Raw genomic sequence first — 22500 nt, forward strand, 5'->3', positions numbered from 1 at the left:
TAGGTGTTGTGCTTGCCTCCGGGCCTGTCTCTGTCTGGTTGTAAAGGAGCAGGAAGACAGCTTGTAGTGGTTGAACAGACAGCCAATCAGCAGCAGCATTACGGTCATCAGGACCAGGATGAAGAGGATCTGAGCTGACTCCAGTACAGCTGGAGGACAGAGAGACAACGGAGAGGACAGAGAGAGGACAGAGAGACAACGGAGAGGACAGAGAGGACAGAGAGACACGGAGAGGACAGAGAGGACAGAGAGACAACGGAGAGGAGAGGACAGAGAGACAACGGAGAGGACAGAGAGAGGACAGAGAGACAACGGAGAGGACAGAGAGGACAGAGAGACACGGAGAGGACAGAGAGGACAGAGAGACAACGGAGAGGACAGAGAGACACGGAGAGGACAGAGAGACACGGAGAGGACAGAGAGACACGGAGAGACAACGGAGAGGACAGAGAGGACAGAGAGACAACGGAGAGGACAGAGAGGACAGAGAGACGAGGACAGAGAGGACAGAGAGACACGGAGAGGACAGAGAGAGGACAGAGAGACACGGAGAGGACAGAGAGGACAGAGAGGACAGAGAGACACGGAGAGGACAGAGAGAGGACAGAGAGACAACGGAGAGGACAGAGAGGACAGACAGACACGGAGAGGACAGAGAGGACAGAGAGACAACGGAGAGGACAGAGAGGACAGAGAGACACGGAGAGGACAGAGAGGACAGAGAGACACGGAGAGGACAGAGAGGACAGAGAGACAACAGAGAGGACAGAGAGGACAGAGAGACAACGGAGAGGACAGAGAGGACAGAGAGACAACAGAGAGGACAGAGAGGACAGAGAGACAACGGAGAGGACAGAGAGACACGGAGAGGACAGAGAGACACGGAGAGGACAGAGAGACACGGAGAGGACAGAGAGGACAGAGAGACAACGGAGAGGACAGAGAGGACAGAGAGACACGGAGAGGACAGAGAGGACAGAGAGGACAGAGAGACACGGAGAGGACAGAGAGAGGACAGAGAGACAACGGAGAGGACAGAGAGGACAGAGAGACACAGAGAGACACGGAGAGGACAGAGAGACAACGGAGAGGACGGAGAGGACAGAGACGACAGAGAGACACGGAGAGGACAGAGAGACACGGAGAGGACAGAGAGGACAGAGAGACACGGAGAGGACAGAGAGGACAGAGAGACACGGAGAGGACAGAGAGGACAGAGAGACACGGAGAGGACAGAGAGATACGGAGAGACAACGGAGAGGACAGAGAGACACGGAGAGGACAGAGAGAGGACAGAGAGACACGGAGAGGACAGAGAGAGGACAGAGAGACACAGAGAGACACGGAGAGGACAGAGAGACACGGAGAGGACAGAGAGAGGACAGAGAGACACAGAGAGACACGGAGAGGACAGAGAGACACGGAGAGGACAGAGAGACACGGAGAGGACAGAGAGACACAGAGAGGACAGAGAGGACAGAGAGACACAGAGAGGACAGAGAGACACGGAGAGGACAGAGAGACACGGAGATGACAGAGAGACATGGAGAGGACAGAGAGACATGGAGAGGACAGAGAGACATGGAGAGGACAGAGAGACATGGAGAGACACGGAGAGGACAGAGAGACATGGAGAGGACAGAGAGACATGGAGAGGACAGAGAGGACAGAGAGACACGGAGAGGACAGAGAGACATGGAGAGGACAGAGAGACATGGAGAGGACAGAGAGGACAGAGAGACACGGAGAGACACGGAGAGGACAGAGAGGACAGAGAGGACAGAGAGAGAAAGACAACAGGTTTCAACATCCACAATACACACAACATGCTGATCATTCATCACTGTCAATGTCTGTCAGGTACCAAAAGGTTGCTGGTTTGAATCCCCGAGTTGACAAGGTAAAAAAATCTGTCGTTCTGCCCCCGAACAAGGCAGTTAACCCCACTGTTCCCCGGTAGGGCGTCATTATAAATAAGAATTTGTTCTTAACTGACTTGCCTGGTTAAATAAAGGATGAAAGCATATATTTATATTTGGGATGATGGGTTATTTTTCCTTTCCTCCACCAGGTGGAAGCAGAGGTCAACATGAGAAGCTCATCCCGAGACAGAGAGCTTCAGTCTGCAGACAGGAAGTTAGATACAGACTCAGAGAGCTTCAGTCTACAGACAGGAAGATACAGACTCAGAGAGCTTCAGTCTGCAGACAGGAAGATAGATACAGACTCAGAGAGCTTCAGTCTGCAGACAGGAAGATAGATACAGACTCAGAGAGCTTCAGTCTGCAGACAGGAAGATAGATACAGACTCAGAGAGCTTCAGTCTACAGACAGGAAGATAGATACAGACTCAGAGAGCTTCAGTCTACAGACAGGAAGATAGATACAGACTCAGAGAGCTTCAGTCTACAGACAGGAAGATAGATACAGACTCAGAGAGCTTCAGTCTGCAGACAGGAAGATAGAGACTCAGAGAGCTTCAGTCTACAGACAGGAAGATAGATACAGACTCAGAGAGCTTCAGTCTACAGACAGGAAGATAGATACAGACTCAGAGAGCTTCAGTCTACAGACAGGAAGATAGATACAGACTCAGAGAGCTTCAGTCTGCAGACAGGAAGTTAGATACAGACTCAGAGAGCTTCAGTCTACAGACAGGAAGATAGATACAGACTCAGAGAGCTTCAGTCTGCAGACAGGAAGATAGAGACTCAGAGAGCTTCAGTCTACAGACAGGAAGATAGATACAGACTCAGAGAGCTTCAGTCTGCAGACAGGAAGATAGATACAGACTCAGAGAGCTTCAGTCTGCAGACAGGAAGATAGATACAGACTCAGAGAGCTTCAGTCTACAGACAGGAAGATAGATACAGACTCAGAGAGCTTCAGTCTGCAGACAGGAAGTTAGATACAGACTCAGAGAGCTTCAGTCTGCAGACAGGAAGTTAGATACAGACTCAGAGAGCTTCAGTCTGCAGACAGGAAGTTAGATACAGACTCAGAGAGCTTCAGTCTACAGACAGGAAGATAGATACAGACTCAGAGAGCTTCAGTCTACAGACAGGAAGATAGATACAGACTCAGAGAGCTTCAGTCTGCAGACAGGAAGTTAGATACAGAGATGTTGGGTATCATCATGAACACAACAGGACCGCTATAGACAGGACCACTATAGACAGGACCACTATAGACAGAACCACTATAGACCACTATAGACAGGACCGCTATAGACAGGACCGCTATAGACAGGACCGCTAGACAGGACCGCTATAGACAGGACCGCTATAGACAGGACCACTATAGACAGGACCACTATAGACAGGACCACTATAGACCACTACAGACAGGACCACTATAGACAGGACCGCTATAGACAGGACCGCTATAGACAGGACCGCTATAGACAGGACCGCTATAGACAGGACCGCTATAGACAGGACCGCTATAGACAGGACCACTATAGACAGGACCACTAAAGACAGGACCACTATAGACCACTACAGACAGGACCACTATAGACAGGACCGCTATAGACAGGACCGCTATAGACAGGACCGCTATAGACAGGACCACTAAAGACCACTATAGACAGGACCACTACAGACAGGACCACTACAGACAGGACCACTATAGACAGGACCACTATAGACAGGACCACTAAAGACAGGACCACTATAGACCACTACAGACAGGACCACTATAGACAGGACCACTATAGACAGGAACACTATAGACAGCAACGCTATAGACAGGACCGCTATAGACAGGACCACTATAGACAGCACCACTATAGACAGGACCACTAAAGACAGGACCACTATAGACCACTACAGACAGGACCACTATAGACAGGACCACTATAGACAGGACCACTATAGACAGCAACGCTATAGACAGGACCGCTATAGACAGGACCACTATAGACAGCACCGCTATAGACAGGACCACTATAGACCACTATAGACAGGACCACTATAGACAGGACCACTATAGACAGGACCACTATAGACCACTATAGACAGGACCACTATAGACAGGACCACTAAAGACAGGACCACTATAGACAGGACAACTATACACAGGACCACTATAGACAGTACCGCTATAGACAGGACCACTATAGACAGGACCACTATAGACCATTATAGACAGGACCGCTATAGACAGGACCACTATAGACAGGACCACTATAGACAGCACCACTATAGACAGCACCACTATAGACAGGACCACTATAGACCACTATAGACAGGACCACTACAGACAGGACCACTATAGACAGGACCACTATAGACAGGACCGCTATAGACAGGACCGCTATAGACAGGACCACTACAGACAGGACCGCTATAGACAGGACCGCTATAGACAGGACCGCTATAGACAGGACCACTAAAGACCACTATAGACAGGACCACTACAGACAGGACCACTACAGACAGGACCACTATAGACAGGACCACTATAGACAGGACCACTAAAGACAGGACCACTATAGACCACTACAGACAGGACCACTATAGACAGGACCACTATAGACAGGACCACTAAAGACAGGACCACTATAGACCACTACAGACAGGACCGCTATAGACAGGACCACTATAGACAGCACCACTATAGACAGGACCACTAAAGACAGGACCACTATAGACCACTACAGACAGGACCACTATAGACAGGACCACTATAGACAGGACCACTATAGACAGGACCACTATAGACAGGACCGCTATAGACAGGACCACTATAGACAGCACCGCTATAGACAGGACCACTATAGACCACTATAGACAGGACCACTATAGACAGGACCACTATAGACAGGACCACTATAGACCACTATAGACAGGACCACTATAGACAGGACCACTAAAGACAGGACCACTATAGACAGGACAACTATACACAGGACCACTATAGACAGTACCGCTATAGACAGGACCACTATAGACAGGACCACTATAGACCATTATAGACAGGACCGCTATAGACAGGACCACTATAGACAGGACCACTATAGACAGCACCGCTATAGACAGGACCACTATAGACAGGACCACTATAGACCACTATAGACAGGACCACTACAGACAGGACCACTATAGACAGGACCACTATAGACAGGACCGCTATAGACAGGACCGCTATAGACAGGACCACTATAGACAGGACCACTATAGACAGGACCACTATAGACCACTATAGACAGGACCACTATAGACAGAACCACTATAGACAGGACCACTATAGACAGGACCACTTCAAAACAACTATAGACAAGACCACTATAGACAGGACCACTATAGACAGGACCACTACAAAACCACTATAGACAGGACCACTATAGACAGGATCACTACAGACAGGACCACTATAGACCACTATAGACAGGACCACTACAAAACCACTATAGACAGGACCACTATAGACAGGATCACTACAGACAGGACCACTATAGACCACTATAGACAGGACCAATATAGACAGGACCACTATAGACAGGACCAATATAGACAGGACCACTATAGACAGGACCCCTTCAAGACAGGACCACTACAGACAGGACCACTACAAGACAGGTGACAATAGACAGGACCACTATAGATATGACCAATATAGACAGGACCACTACAAGACAGGACCACTATAAGACAGGACCACTATAAGACAGGACCACTATAAGACAGGACCACTATAGACAGGACCACTGTAAGACAGGGATAGTAGACAGGACCACTATAGACAGGACCACCACAAGACAGGACCACCACAAGACAGGACAACTCTACTGAAGCCTTCCTCTAGAGATGAGGTAAGACCACACTATAGACAGGACCTGAACTAAGACTGATCCCCTTCTCTTCATGAACTAAGACTGACTCTCTACTCTTCATGAACTAAGACTGATCCCTCTACTCTTCATGAACTAAGACTGATCCCCTTCTCTTCATGAACTAAGACTGACCCTCTACTCTTCATGAACTAAGACTGATCCCTCTACTCTTCATGAACTAAGACTGACCCTCTACACTTCACATGAACTAAGACTGATCCCTCTACTCTTCACATGAACTAAGACTGACCCTCTACTCTTCACATGAACTAAGACTGATCCCTCTACTCTTCATGAACTAAGACTGATCCTCTACTCTTCACATGAACTAAGACTGACCCTCTACTCTTCACATGAAATAAGACTGACCCTCTACTCTTCATGAACTAAGACTGACCCTCTACTCTTCATGAAATAAGACTGACCCTCTACTCTTCACATGAACTAAGACTGATCCCTCTACTCTTCACATGAACTAAGACTGATCCCTCTACTCTTCATGAACTAAGACTGACCCTCTACTCTTCATGAACTAAGACTGACCCTCTACTCTTCACAAGAACTAAGACTGATCCCTCTACTCTTCACATGAACTAAGACTGATCCCTCTACTCTTCACATGAACTAAGACTGATCCCTCTTCTCTTCACATGAACTAAGACTGATCCCTCTACTCTTCATGAACTAAGACTGATCCCTCTACTCTTCATGAACTAAGACTGACCCTCTACTCTTCATGAACTAAGACTGATCCCTCTACTCTTCACATGAACTAAGACTGACCCTCTTCTCTTCACATGAACTAAGACTGACCCTCTACTCTTCATGAACTAAGACTGACCCTCTACTCTTCACATGAACTAAGACTGACCCTCTACTCTTCACATGAACTAAGACTGACTCTCTACTCTTCACATGATCCCCTACAACAGAGGCCTGTTTGATCTCTGTCTCTCCCTCTCTAACACACATTCATCTGACAGAACTCTGATAACAACCAAAGACTGATCCGATTTAACAGTCAGTCTGATCATGGTTACTATACTGTGGTAAACATGTATTATACACAGTCTTACCGTGCCAAACCACCGGGCTAAACCAAGCAGTCTGACTGCCAAACCACCAGGCTAAACCAAGCAGTCTTACCGTGCCAAACCACCAGGCTAAACCAAGCAGTCTTACCGTGCCAAACCACCAGGCTAAACCAAGCAGTCTTACTGTGCCAAACCACCAGGCTAAACCAAGCAGTCTTACCGTGCCAAACCACCAGGCTAAACCAAGCAGTCTGACTGCCAAACCACCAGACAGTCTTACCGTGCCAAACCACAAGGCTAAACCAAGCAGTCTGACGTGCCAAACCACCAGGCTAAACCAAGCAGTCTTACTGTGCCAAACCACCAGGCTAAACCAAGCAGTCTTACCGTGCCAAACCACCAGGCTAAACCAAGCAGTCTGACTGTGCCAAACCACCAGGCTAAACCAAGCAGTCTTACCGTGCCAAACCACCAGGCTAAACCAAGCAGTCTTACCGTGCCAAACCACCAGGCTAAACCAAGCAGTCTGACTGTGCCAAACCACCAGGCTAAACCAAGCAGTCTTACCGTGCCAAACCACCAGACTAAACCAAGCAGTCTGACTGCCAAACCACCAGGCTAAACCAAGCAGTCTTACCGTGCCAAACCACCAGGCTAAACCAAGCAGTCTTACCGTGCCAAACCACCAGGCTAAACCAAACAGTCTTACTGTGCCAAACCACCAGGCTAAACCAAGCAGTCTGACTGCCAAACCACCAGGCTAAACCAAGCAGTCTTACTGTGCCAAACCACCAGGCTAAACCAAGCAGTCTGACTGTGCCAAACCACCAGGCTAAACCAAGCAGTCTTATCGTGCCAAACCACCAGGCTAAAGCTAAACCAAGCAGTCTTACTGTGCCAAACCACCAGGCTAAACCAAGCAGTCTGACTGCCAAACCACCAGGCTAAACCAAGCAGTCTTACCGTGCCAAACCACCAGGCTAAACCAAGCAGTCTGACTGTGCCAAACCACCAGGCTAAACCAAGCAGTCTTATCGTGCCAAACCACCAGGCTAAAGCTAAACCAAGCAGTCTGACTGCCAAACCACCAGGCTAAACCAAGCAGTCTTACCGTGCCAAACCACCAGGCTAAACCAAGCAGTCTTACTGTGCCAAACCACCAGGCTAAACCAAGCAGTCTGACTGCCAAACCACCAGGCTAAACCAAGCAGTCTGACTGCCAAACCACCAGGCTAAACCAAGCAGTCTTATCGTGCCAAACCACCAGGCTAAACCAAGCAGTCTGACTGCCAAACCACCGGGCTAAACCAAGCAGTCTGACTGCCAAACCACCAGGCTAAACCAAGCAGTCTTACCGTGCCAAACCACCAGGCTAAACCAAGCAGTCTTACTGTGCCAAACCACCAGGCTAAACCAAGCAGTCTTACTGTGCCAAACCACCGGGCTAAACCAAGCAGTCTTTAACCTAGTTGCTCAACAGCCTCACCAGACAGCTAGCAGGGTTTGTATTTGATGGTAAGATACTTACGAGCAATTCCACAGTAACAGAATTACGCTTTAAATCAGATTCATTACCAAACATTTCATTTAACAAGCCATACAACTCTACGCACGAGGACAACTTGGAACAATTTCCGCATAACACAGTTACTGGAACAACTGTGCCGATGCAAAGCTTGTTAACAGAATTACGGTAAAAAAAATAAAAATATCTCTCCGTTTTTTTTTTAACACGATCTCGTTTTCCAAAAACTCTTAAATATCTGCTCCGAATGAAGATTGAAAGACGTCTGCAGAAAGAGTTGGAAAACATGCTTCCTGTTCAGTACTATACAGAAATGCATTGTGGGTTATTGAACTGCAGTCGGTGGAGTGGTTACATCATGGCTTCCTGTTCAGTACTATACAGAAATGCATTGTGGGTTATTGAACTGCAGTCGGTGGAGGGGTTAAATCATGGCTTCCTGTTCCGTACTATACAGAAATGCATTGTGGGTTATTGAACTGCAGTCGGTGGAGTGGTTACATCATGGCTTCCTGTTCCGTACTATACAGAAATGCATTGTGGGTTATTGAACTGCAGTCGGTGGAGTGGTTACATCATGGCTTCCTGTTCAGTACTATACAGAAATGCATTGTGGGTTATTATTCAACAACAACAACAACTACTACTACTACTACTACTACTACTACTACTACTACTACTAGTTACTACTACTACTACTACTAGTTACTACTACTACTACTACTAGTTACTACTACTACTACTACTACTACTACTACTACTACTACTACTACTACTACTACTACTCAGTTGGTAGAGCATGGTGTTCCCTGTAGCTCAGTTGGTAGAGCGTGGTGTTCCCTGTAGCTCAGTTGGTAGAGCGTGGTGTTCCCTGTAGCTCAGTTGGTAGAGCGTGGTGTTCCCTGTAGCTCAGTTGGTAGAGCGTGGTGTTCCCTGTAGCTCAGTTGGTAGAGCGTGGTGTTCCCTGTAGCTCAGTTGGTAGAGCGTGGTGTTCCCTGTAGCTCAGTTGGTAGAGCGTGGTGTTCCCTGTAGCTCAGTTGGTAGAGCGTGGTGTTCCCTGTAGCTCAGTTGGTAGAGCGTGGTGTTCCCTGTAGCTCAGTTGGTAGAGCGTGGTGTTCCCTGTAGCTCAGTTGGTAGAGCGTGGTGTTCCCTGTAGCTCAGTTGGTAGAGCGTGGTGTTCCCTGTAGCTCAGTTGGTAGAGCACGGTGTTCCCTGTAGCTCAGTTGGTAGAGCGTGGTGTTCCCTGTAGCTCAGTTGGTAGAGCACAGTGTCCCCTGTAGCTCAGTTGGTAGAGCATGGTGTGGTGGTTGTGGGTTCGATTCCCACGGGGGGCCAGTACAAAAAAAACTATGCATGAAATTAAATGTATGAAATGTATGCATTCACTACTGTAAGTCGCTCTGGATAAGTGTGTCTGCTAAATGACTAAAATGTAAATGCACTACTACTAATACTACTACTGATTCTAATACTACTACTGATTCTAATACTACTGATACTACTACTATGGCCTCTCTCTCCTGAAACACATTGTGTAGCATTACATGTCTGAAATGTGCTGTATAAATAAAGCTTGATTTGATTTGAAGAAGCCATTTCAGGCTAGCTTGTCTAACTATTTTATCCGGCACGGCCTGCTGGCCACGTTAAGAAGACTTTAGAAAAACAAGTGAACAAGACTCACATACAGAGGAGCCAGAAACACCAGCCAGGTGGATACAGACAGACGCAGAAAAATACACTGATTTAAAACAGAGAATGAAGCATAATGTTGAAGCTTCTAGATTATCCCGTGTGGCTCAGTTGGTAGAGCATGGTGTTTGCAATGCCAGGGTTATGGGTTCGATTCCCACGGGGGGACCAGTACGGAGAAAAATAAATTATGAAATGTATACATTCACTACTGTAAGTTCCTCTGGATAAGAGTGTCTGATAAAATGACTTAAAATGTAAAAATGATTATTTCAGGTGTTTGAAAACTGAACCACCTTAAGGACGGGGCGACCGTTACCCCCCAGCCATCCCTCACATACTTTGTAGGTAGGTCTGTCTGTCTCTCCAGACAGTAGACTAGCCCCTCTCCTTCTCTCCCTCCCTCCAGACAGTAGACCAGCCAGCCCCTCTCCTTCTCCCTCCAGACAGTAGACCAGCCCCTCTCCTTCTCTCCCTCCCTCCAGACAGTAGACCAGCCCCTCTCCTTCTCTCTCTCCCTCCAGACAGTAGACCAGCCCCTCTCCTTCTCTCTCTCCCTCCAGACAGTAGACCAGCCCCTCTCCTTCTCTCTCTCCAGCCAGCCCCTCTCCTTCTCTCTCTCCCTCTAGACAGTAGACCAGCCAGCCCCTCTCCTTCTCTCCCTCCCTCCAGACAGTAGACCAGCCAGCCCCTCTCCTTCTCCCTCCAGACAGTAGACCAGCCCCTCTCCTTCTCTCTCTCCCTCCAGACAGTAGACCAGCCCCTCTCCTTCTCTCCCTCCCTCCAGACAGTAGACCAGCCCCTCTCCTTCTCTCTCTCCCTCCAGACAGTAGACCAGCCCCTCTCCTTCTCTCTCTCCCTCCAGACAGTAGACCAGCCCCTCTCCGTCTCCCTCTCCCTCCAGACAGTAGACCAGCCCCTCTCCTTCTCCCTCTCCCTCCAGACAGTATACCAGCCCCTCTCCTTCTCTCTCTCCCTCCAGACAGTAGACCAGCCAGCCCCTGTCCTTCTCTCTCTCCCTCCAGACAGTATACCAGCCAGCCCCTCTCCTTCTCTCTCTCCCTCAGGTCAGCAGTCTGCTGGAAGGGGCGAGGGGCCCTTCACCAGACCAGACATTTCAATTTGAGTCATTTAGCAGACGCTTTTATCCAGAGATATAAAGTTGTGAGTGCATGCATTTTTGTACAGACACACTGCCCTCTCTCCCTACAGACAATAGACTAGTCAGCCCCTCTTCCTCTCTCTCTCCCTACAGACAATAGACCAGTCAGCCCCTCTTCCTCTGTCTCTCTCTCTCTCTGCCCCAGGGCCCTGGGGGTCAGCAGTCAGCTGGTGGGGGGAGGGAGGGAGGGAGGGGGGGAGGTAGTCTCGAGCTGCCAGACAGCGGGGGAGGAGGCTGCAGTCTGGGGGAGAGGTGGCTGAGAATCAGACACCCTGTGAATCACTGATGAATACAGAGGACGACTCCAGACACCACAAATATCCTACATCAGCCAAATGGCAAACCAGTACCAAGTAGTACCCTACGCTATAGGGAATAGGGTGCCCGTTGGGATGCACTCAGGGCATTATAGCATTACAGCTGTACTAGGACAACCCAGTGTGTGTTATCTGTCACGTTCAGGGCCCAGTGAGAGGATCTCACATCTCCTACCTGTCACGTTCAGGGCCCAGTGAGAGGATCTCACATCTCCTATCTGTCACGTTCAGGGCCCAGTGAGAGGATCTCACATCTCCTATCTGTCACGTTCTGGGCCCGGTGAGAGGATCTCACATCTCCTATCTGTCACGTTCAGGGCCCAGTGAGAGGATCTCACATCTCCTATCTGTCACGTTCAGGGCCCAGTGAGAGGATCTCACATCTCCTATCTGTCACATTCAGGGCCCAGTGAGAGGATCTCCTATCTGTCACGTTCAGGGCCCAGTGAGAGGATCTCCTATCTGTCACGTTCAGGGCCCAGTGAGAGGATCTCCTATCTGTCACGTTCAGGGCCCAGTGAGAGGATCTCCTATCTGTCACGTTCAGGGCCCAGTGAGAGGATCTCCTACCTGTCACGTTCAGGGCCCAGTGAGAGGATCTCACATCTCCTATCTGTCACGTTCTGGGCCCGGTGAGAGGATCTCACATCTCCTATCTGTCACGTTCAGGGCCCAGTGAGAGGATCTCCTATCTGTCACGTTCAGGGCCCAGTGAGAGGATCTCCGATCTGTCACGTTCAGGGCCCAGTGAGAGGATCTCCTATCTGTCACGTTCAGGGCCCAGTGAGAGGATCTCCTATCTGTCACGTTCAGGGCCCAGTGAGAGGATCTCCTACCTGTCACGTTCAGGGCCCAGTGAGAGGATCTCACATCTGTAATGTCCAGCAAGAATCCCCTGAGCTGACAAGGTAAAAATCTGTCGTTCTGCCCCCTGAATAAGGCAGTTAACCCACTGTTCCCCGGTAGACCGTCATTATAAATAAGAATTAGTTCTTAACTGACTTGCCTCGTTAAATAAAGGTTAAATTTTATAAAAGAAGGAGCGATCCAGAGATCAGGTTGTAATTTCCTGTAAGGAGAAAGGAAATTCACTACTTCTGACCAGGCAACCAACCAACAATTCACAAAATGGGACAAACACCAAATTGAGACTCCTCTGTGTACAACATAAAACACCAAATATGCAGAGCAGAATTAGGCTGATACTCGCTAATTATCAAAATCCAGAAAAGAGATGTACAATTCTACAACCACCTAAAAGGAAGCGATTCCCAAACCTTCCATAACAAAGCCATCACCTACAGAGAGATGAACCTGGAGAAGAGTCCCCTAAGCAAGCTGGTCCTGGGGCTCTGTTCACAAACACAAACAGACCCCACAGAGCCCCAGGACAGCAACACAAACAGACCCCACAGAGCCCCAGGACAGCAACACAAACAGACCCCACAGAGCCCCAGGACAGCAACACAAACAGACCCCACAGAGCCCCAGGACAGCAACACAAACAGACCCCACAGAGCCCCAGGACAGCAACACAATCAGACCCCACAGAGCCCCAGGACAGCAACACAATTAGACCCCACAGAGCCCCGGGACAGCAACACAAACAGACCCCACAGAGCCCCGGGACAGCAACACAATCAGACCCCACAGAGCCCCAGGACAGCAACACAAACAGACCCCACAGAGCCCCAGGACAGCAACACAAACAGACCCCACAGAGCCCCAGGACAGCAACACAAACAGACCCCACAGAGCCCCAGGACAGCAACACAAACAGACCCCACAGAGCCCCAGGACAGCAACACAAACAGACCCCACAGGGCCCCAGGACAGCAACACAAACAGACCCCACAGAGCCCCAGGACAGCAACACAATCAGACCCCACAAAGCCCCAGGACAGCAACACAATCAGACCCCACAGAGCCCCCAGGACAGCAACACAATTAGATACCAACCAAATCATGAGAAAACAAAAAGATAATTACTTGACACATTGGAAAGAATTAACAAAAAAACAGAGCAAACTAGAATGTTATTTGGCCCTAAACAGAGAACACAGTGGCAGAATAGACAGCGTTATCGCCTCAGACGGTGTTATCGCCTCAGACAGCGTTATCGCCCCAGACAGCGTTATAGACAGCGTTATCGCCCCAGACAGCGTTATCGGCCCGGGCAGCGTTATCGCCTCGGACAGCGTTATCGCCCCGGACAGCGTTATCGCCCCGGGCAGCGTTATCGCCCCGGGCAGCGTTATCGCCCCGGGCAGCGTTATCGCCCCGGGCAGCGTTATCGCCCCAGACAAAGTTATCGCCCCAGACAAAGTTATCGCCCCAGACAAAGTTATCGCCCCAGACAAAGTTATCGCCTCAGACAAAGTTATCGCCTAGACAAAGTTATCGCCCCAGACAAAGTTATCGCCCCAGACAAAGTTATCGCCTCAGACAAAGTTATCGCCTCAGACAAAGTTATCGCCTCAGACAAAGTTATCGCCTCAGACAAAGTTATCGCCTCAGACAGCGTTAGCGCCTCAGACAGCGTTAGCGCCTCAGACAAAGTTAGCGCCCCAGACAAAGTTATAGCCCCAGACAGCGTTATCGCCCCAGACAAAGTTATAGCCCCAGACAGCGTTATCGCCCCAGACAAAGTTATCGCCCCAGACAAAGTTATAGCCCCAGACAGCGTTATCGCCCCAGACAAAGTTATCGCCCCAGACAAAGTTATCGCCTCAGACAAAGTTATCGCCTCAGACAAAGTTATCGCCTCAGACAGCGTTAGCGCCTCAGACAGCGTTAGCGCCTCAGAGAAAGTTAGCGCCTCAGACAAAGTTATCGCCTCAGACAGCGTTAGCGCCTCAGACAGCGTTAGCGCCTCAGACAGCGTTAGCGCCTCAGAGAAAGTTAGCGCCTCAGACAAAGTTAGCGCCCCAGACAAAGTTATCGCCCCAGACAGCGTTATCGCCTCAGACAAAGTTATCGCCTCAGACAAAGTTATCGCCTCAGACAAAGTTAGCGCCTCAGACAAAGTTATCGCCTCGGACAGCGTTATCGCCCCGGACAGCGTTATCGCCCCGGACAGCGTTATCGCCCCAGACAGCGTTATCGCCCCAGACAGCGTTATCGCCTCAGACAGCGTTATCGCCTCAGACAGCGTTATGGCCCCAGACAGCGTTATGGCCCCAGACAGCGTTATCGCCCCAGACAGCGTTATCGCCCCAGCCAGCGTTATCGCCCCGGACAGCGTTATCGCCCCGGACAGCGTTATCGCCCCGGACAGCGTTATCGCCCCAGACAGCGTTATCGCCCCAGACAGCGTTATCGCCCCGGACCATCTAGAGAGACATGAGACTAGAAAGGACTAGAAATGATAGATATGATACCATCCATGGTAGCCTATAGTCCAGTATAGATATGATACCATACATGATAGCCTATATTCCAGTATAGATATGATACCATACATGATAGCCTATATTCCAGTATAGATATGATACCATCCATGATAGCCTATAGTCCAGTATAGATATGATACCATCCATGATAGCCTATATTCCAGTATAGATATGATACCATCCATGGTAGCCTATATTCCAGTATAGATATGATACCATCCATGGTAGCCTATATTCCAGTATAGATATGATACCATCCATGGTAGCCTATAGCCCAGTATAGATATGATACCATACATGATAGCCTATAGTCCAGTATAGATATGATACCATACATGGTAGCCTATATTCCAGTATAGATATGATACCATCCATGGTAGCCTATAGCCCAGTATAGATATGATACCATCCATGGTAGCCTATAGTCCAGTATAGATATGATACCATACATGGTAGCCTATAGCCCAGTATAGATATGATACCATCCATGATAGCCTATAGTCCAGTATAGATATTATACCATACATGGTAGCCTATAGCCCAGTATAGATATGATACCATCCATGATAGCCTATATTCCAGTATAGATATGATACCATCCATGATAGCCTATATTCCAGTATAGATATGATACCATACATGGTAGCCTATAGTCCAGTATAGATATGATACCATCCATGATAGCCTATAGTCCAGTATAGATATGATACCATCCATGATAGCCTATATTCCAGTATAGATATGATACCATACATGGTAGCCTATAGTCCAGTATAGATATGATACCATACATGGTAGCCTATAGTCCAGTATAGATATGATACCATCCATGATAGCCTATAGTCCAGTATAGATATGATACCATCCATGATAGCCTATATTCCAGTATAGATATGATACCATACATGATAGCCTATAGTCCAGTATAGATATGATACCATACATGATAGCCTATAGTCCAGAATAGATATGATACCATCCATGGTAGCCTATATTCCAGTATAGATATTATACCATACATGATAGCCTATATTCCAGTATAGATATGATACCATCCATGGTAGCCTAAATTCCAGTATAGATATGATACCATCCATGGTAGCCTATATTCCAGTATAGATATTATACCATACATGATAGCCTATATTCCAGTATAGATATGATACCATCCATGGTAGCCTATATTCCAGTATAGATATGATACCATCCATGGTAGCCTATATTCCAGTATAGATATGATACCATCCATGGTAGCCTATATTCCAGTATAGATATTATACCATACATGGTAGCCTATAGTCCAGTATAGATATGATACCATCCATGGTAGCCTATATTCCAGTATAGATATGATACCATCCATGGTAGCCTATATTCCAGTATAGATATGATACCATCCATGGTAGCCTATATTCCAGTATAGATATGATACCATCCATGATAGCCTATATTCCAGTATAGATATGATACCATACATGATAGCCTATATTCCAGTATAGATATGATACCATCCATGGTAGCCTATATTCCAGTATAGATATGATACCATCCATGGTAGCCTATATTCCAGTATAGATATGATACCATACATGATAGCCTATATTCCAGTATAGATATGATACCATCCATGGTAGCCTATATTCCAGTATAGATATGATACCATCCATGGTAGCCTATAGTCCAGTATAGATATGATACCATCCATGGTAGCCTATATTCCAGTATAGATATGATACCATCCATGGTAGCCTATATTCCAGTATAGATATGATACCATCCATGGTAGCCTATATTCCAGTATAGATATGATACCATCCATGGTAGCCTATAGTCCAGTATAGATATGATACCATCCATGATAGCCTATATTCCAGTATAGATATGATACCATCCATGATAGCCTATATTCCAGAATAGATATGATACCATACATGGTAGCCTATAGTCCAGAATAGATATGATACCATACATGATAGCCTATAGTCCAGAATAGATATGATACCATACATGATAGCCTATAGTCCAGTATAGATATGATACCATCCATGGTAGCCTATAGTCCAGTATAGATATGATACCATCCATGATAGCCAATAGTCCAGAATAGATATGATACCATCCATGGTAGCCTATATTCCAGTATAGATATGATACCATCCATGATAGCCTATATTGCAGTATAGATATGATACCATACATGATAGCCTATATTCCAGTATAGATATGATACCATCCATGGTAGCCTATATTCCAGTATAGATATGATACCATCCATGGTAGCCTATATTCCAGTATAGATATGATACCATACATGATAGCCTATATTCCAGTATAGATATGATACCATCCATGGTAGCCTATATTCCAGTATAGATATGATACCATCCATGGTAGCCTATAGTCCAGTATAGATATGATACCATCCATGGTAGCCTATATTCCAGTATAGATATGATACCATCCATGGTAGCCTATATTCCAGTATAGATATGATACCATCCATGATAGCCAATAGTCCAGAATAGATATGATACCATCCATGGTAGCCTATATTCCAGTATAGATATGATACCATCCATGATAGCCTATATTGCAGTATAGATATGATACCATACATGATAGCCTATATTCCAGTATAGATATGATACCATCCATGATAGCCTATAGTCCAGTATAGATATGATACCATCCATGATAGCCAATAGTCCAGAATAGATATGATACCATACATGGTAGCCTATAGTCCAGAATAGATATGATACCATACATGATAGCCTATAGTCCAGAATAGATATGATACCATACATGATAGCCTATAGCCCAGTATAGATATGATACCATCCATGATAGCCAATAGTCCAGAATAGATATGATACCATCCATGGTAGCCTATATTCCAGTATAGATATGATACCATCCATGATAGCCTATATTGCAGTATAGATATGATACCATCCATGGTAGCCTATATTCCAGTATAGATATGATACCATCCATGATAGCCTATAGTCCAGTATAGATATGATACCATCCATGATAGCCAATAGTCCAGAATAGATATGATACCATACATGGTAGCCTATAGTCCAGAATAGATATGATACCATACATGATAGCCTATAGTCCAGAATAGATATGATACCATACATGATAGCCTATAGCCCAGTATAGATATGATACCATCCATGATAGCCAATAGTCCAGAATAGATATGATACCATCCATGGTAGCCTATATTCCAGTATAGATATGATACCATCCATGATAGCCTATATTGCAGTATAGATATGATACCATCCATGGTAGCCTATATTCCAGTATAGATATGATACCATCCATGATAGCCTATAGTCCAGTATAGATATGATACCATCCATGATAGCCAATAGTCCAGTATAGATATGATACCATACATGATAGCCTATAGTCCAGTATAGATATGATACCATCCATGGTAGCCTATATTCCAGTATAGATATGATACCATACATGATAGCCTATAGTCCAGAATAGATATGATACCATACATGATAGCCTATAGTCCAGTATAGATATGATACCATACATGATAGCCTATAGTCCAGTATAGATATGATACCATACATGATAGCCTATATTGCAGTATAGATATGATACCATACATGATAGCCTATATTCCAGTATAGATATGATACCATACATGATAGCCTATAGCCCAGTATAGATATGATACCATACATGGTAGCCTATAGTCCAGTATAGATATGATACCATCCATGATAGCCTATATTCCAGTATAGATATGATACCATACATGATAGCCTATATTCCAGTATAGATATGATACCATACATGATAGCCTATAGTCCAGAATAGATATGATACCATCCATGATAGCCTATATTCCAGTATAGATATGATACCATCCATGATAGCCTATATTCCAGTATAGATATTATACCATACATGGTAGCCAATAGTCCAGTATAGATATGATACCATACATGATAGCCTATATTGCAGTATAGATATGATACCATCCATGATAGCCTATATTCCAGTATAGATATGATACCATCCATGATAGCCTATAGTCCAGTATAGATATGATACCATACATGATAGCCTATATTGCAGTATAGATATGATACCATACATGATAGCCTATAGTCCAGTATAGATATGATACCATACATGATAGCCTATAGCCCAGTATAGATATGATACCATCCATGATAGCCTATATTCCAGTATAGATATGATACCATCCATGATAGCCTATATTCCAGTATAGATATGATACCATCCATGATAGCCTATATTCCAGTATAGATATGATACCATCCATGATAGCCAATAGTCCAGAATAGATATGATACCATCCATGATAGCCTATATTCCAGTATAGATATTATACCATCCATGATAGCCTATATTCCAGTATAGATATGATACCATACATGATAGCCTATATTCCAGTATAGATATGATACCATCCATGGTAGCCTATAGTCCAGTGTGTGGGCTGTGGGCTGTCCAGCAGGTCTTGCTTCCTGATAATCAGTAGGCATCAGTAATGTGTGGTTTAACAGTCAAGCACCAAGCAATGTATTCATCCTGCCTGCCATGCCTTGACGTTACAGGTCTTTACCTTTCCCCCTGACTGCAGAGACGAGAGGTTTGCAGGAAACTAGAAGCCGCTGTGTTACACTAGACTGTATATCATAACCCTGCAATCAGCCAGGCCTCTGGGACGGCCCAATCAACACACACACACACACACACACACACACACACACACACACACACACACACACACACACACATACACACACACACACACACACACACACACACACACACACACACACATACACATACACATACACACACACACATACACATACACATACACATACACACACACACACACACACACGGGAAGGTTGTAGAGGGAACAAGTAGAGGGGGGTGAGGAACCCAGACACAAAGGGAGGGAGCCCAGTCACTGACTGGCTGGCTGGCTGGCTGAATGTAGTTCCCTCAGCTGGCTGGCTGGCTGAATGTAGTTCCCTCAGCTGGCTGACTGGCTGAATGTAGTTCCCTCAGCTGGCTGGCTGGCTGGCTGAATGTAGTTCCCTCAGCTGGCTGACTGGCTGGCTGAATGTAGTTCCCTCAGCTGGCTGACTGGCTGGCTGAATGTAGTTCCCTCAGCTGGCTGACTGGCTGGCTGAATGTAGTTCCCTCAGCTGGCTGGCTGGCTGGCTGAATGTAGTTCCCTCAGCTGGCTGACTGGCTGGCTGAATGTAGTTCCCTCAGCTGGCTGGCTGGCTGGCTGAATGTAGTTCCCTCAGCTGACTGGCTGGCTGGCTGAATGTAGTTCCCTCAGCTGACTGGCTGGCTGGCTGAATGTAGTTCCCTCAGCTGGCTGGCTGGCTGACTGAATGTAGTTCCCTCAGCTGGCTGACTGGCTGAATGTAGTTCCCTCAGCTGACTGGCTGGCTGGCTGGCTGAATGTAGTTCCCTCAGCTGGCTGGCTGGCTGGCTGAATGTAGTTCCCTCAGCTGGCTGGCTGGCTGAATGTAGTTCCCTCAGCTGGCTGACTGGCTGAATGTAGTTCCCTCAGCTGGCTGGCTGGCTGAATGTAGTTCCCTCAGCTGGCTGACTGGCTGGCTGAATGTAGTTCCCTCAGCTGGCTGACTGGCTGGCTGAATGTAGTTCCCTCAGCTGGCTGACTGGCTGGCTGAATGTAGTTCCCTCAGCTGGCTGGCTGGCTGGCTGAATGTAGTTCCCTCAGCTGGCTGACTGGCTGGCTGAATGTAGTTCCCTCAGCTGGCTGGCTGGCTGGCTGAATGTAGTTCCCTCAGCTGACTGGCTGGCTGGCTGAATGTAGTTCCCTCAGCTGACTGGCTGGCTGGCTGAATGTAGTTCCCTCAGCTGGCTGGCTGGCTGACTGAATGTAGTTCCCTCAGCTGGCTGACTGGCTGAATGTAGTTCCCTCAGCTGACTGGCTGGCTGGCTGGCTGAATGTAGTTCCCTCAGCTGGCTGGCTGGCTGAATGTAGTTCCCTCAGCTGACTGGCTGGCTGGCTGAATGAAGTTCCCTCAGCTGGCTGGCTGGCTGACTGAATGTAGTTCCCTCAGCTGGCTGACTGGCTGAATGTAGTTCCCTCAGCTGACTGGCTGGCTGGCTGGCTGAATGTAGTTCCCTCAGCTGGCTGGCTGGCTGGTTGAATGTAGTTCCCTCAGCTGACTGGCTGGCTGGCTGAATGTAGTTCCCTCAGCTGACTGGCTGGCTGAATGTAGTTCCCTCAGCTGACTGGCTGGCTGAATGTAGTTCCCTCAGCTGACTGGCTGGCTGGCTGAATGTAGTTCCCTCAGCTGGCTGGCTGGCTGGCTGAATGTAGTTCCCTCAGCTGGCTGACTGGCTGAATGTAGTTCCCTCAGCTGACTGGCTGGCTGGCTGAATGTAGTTCCCTCAGCTGGCTGACTGGCTGGCTGAATGTAGTTCCCTCAGCTGACTGACTGGCTGAATGTAGTTCCATCAGCTGGCTGACTGGCTGGCTGAATGTAGTTCCCTCAGCTGGCTGACTGGCTGGCTGAATGTAGTTCCCTCAGCTGGCTGACTGGCTGGCTGAATGTAGTTCCCTCAGCTGACTGGCTGGCTGAATGTAGTTCCCTCAGCTGACTGGCTGGCTGAATGTAGTTCCCTCAGCTGACTGGCTGGCTGAATGTAGTTCCCTCAGCTGACTGGCTGGCTGAATGTAGTTCCCTCAGCTGACTGGCTGGCTGAATGTAGTTCCCTCAGCTGGCTGACTGGCTGAATGTAGTTCCCTCAGTTGGCTGGCTGGCTGGCTGAATGTAGTTCCCTCAGCTGACTGGCTGGCTGGCTGAATGTAGTTCCCTCAGCTGACTGGCTGGCTGAATGTAGTTCCCTCAGCTGACTGGCTGGCTGAATGTAGTTCCCTCAGCTGACTGGCTGGCTGAATGTAGTTCCCTCAGCTGGCTGACTGGCTGAATGTAGTTCACTCAGTTGGCTGGCTGGCTGGCTGAATGTAGTTCCCTCAGCTGGCTGGCTGGCTGGCTGAATGTAGTTCCCTCAGCTGACTGGCTGGCTGAATGTAGTTCCCTCAGCTGACTGGCTGGCTGAATGTAGTTCCCTCAGCTGGCTGACTGAATGTAGTTCCCTCAGCTGGCTGACTGGCTGAATGTAGTTCCCTCAGCTGGCTGACTGGCTGGCTGAATGTAGTTCCCTCAGCTGGCTGACTGGCTGGCTGAATGTAGTTCCCTCAGCTGACTGGCTGGCTGAATGTAGTTCCCTCAGCTGACTGGCTGGCTGAATGTAGTTCCCTCAGCTGACTGGCTGGCTGAATGTAGTTCCCTCAGCTGTCTGGCTGGCTGAATGTGGTTCCCTCAGCTGGCTGACTGGCTGAATGTAGTTCCCTCAGCTGGCTGGCTGGCTGGCTGAATGTAGTTCCCTCAGCTGACTGGCTGGCTGAATGTAGTTCCCTCAGCTGACTGGCTGGCTGAATGTAGTTCCCTCAGCTGACTGAGTGGCTGGCTG

The 22500-nt window shown here is 47.6% G+C and overlaps 1 protein-coding gene across 1 annotated transcript in view; it reads right to left on the reverse strand.

The window, feature by feature from the left end:
* The window catches only part of LOC106594293 (low-density lipoprotein receptor class A domain-containing protein 4), a 37780-nt gene that overhangs the window by 10485 nt on the left and 4795 nt on the right, over positions 1–22500 (reverse strand). Inside the window, exon 2 of the mRNA XM_082972094.1 lies at positions 1–149. This exon is cut by the window's left edge and continues 6 nt beyond it. Within this exon, the coding sequence (XP_082828220.1) occupies positions 1–149 (149 nt within the window). The remainder of the gene's footprint in view (positions 150–22500) is intronic.

This window comes from Salmo salar, unplaced genomic scaffold, assembly GCF_965601325.2.
Source record: "Salmo salar unplaced genomic scaffold, fSalSal1 ptg000568l, whole genome shotgun sequence".
Taxonomy (NCBI): domain Eukaryota; kingdom Metazoa; phylum Chordata; class Actinopteri; order Salmoniformes; family Salmonidae; genus Salmo; species Salmo salar.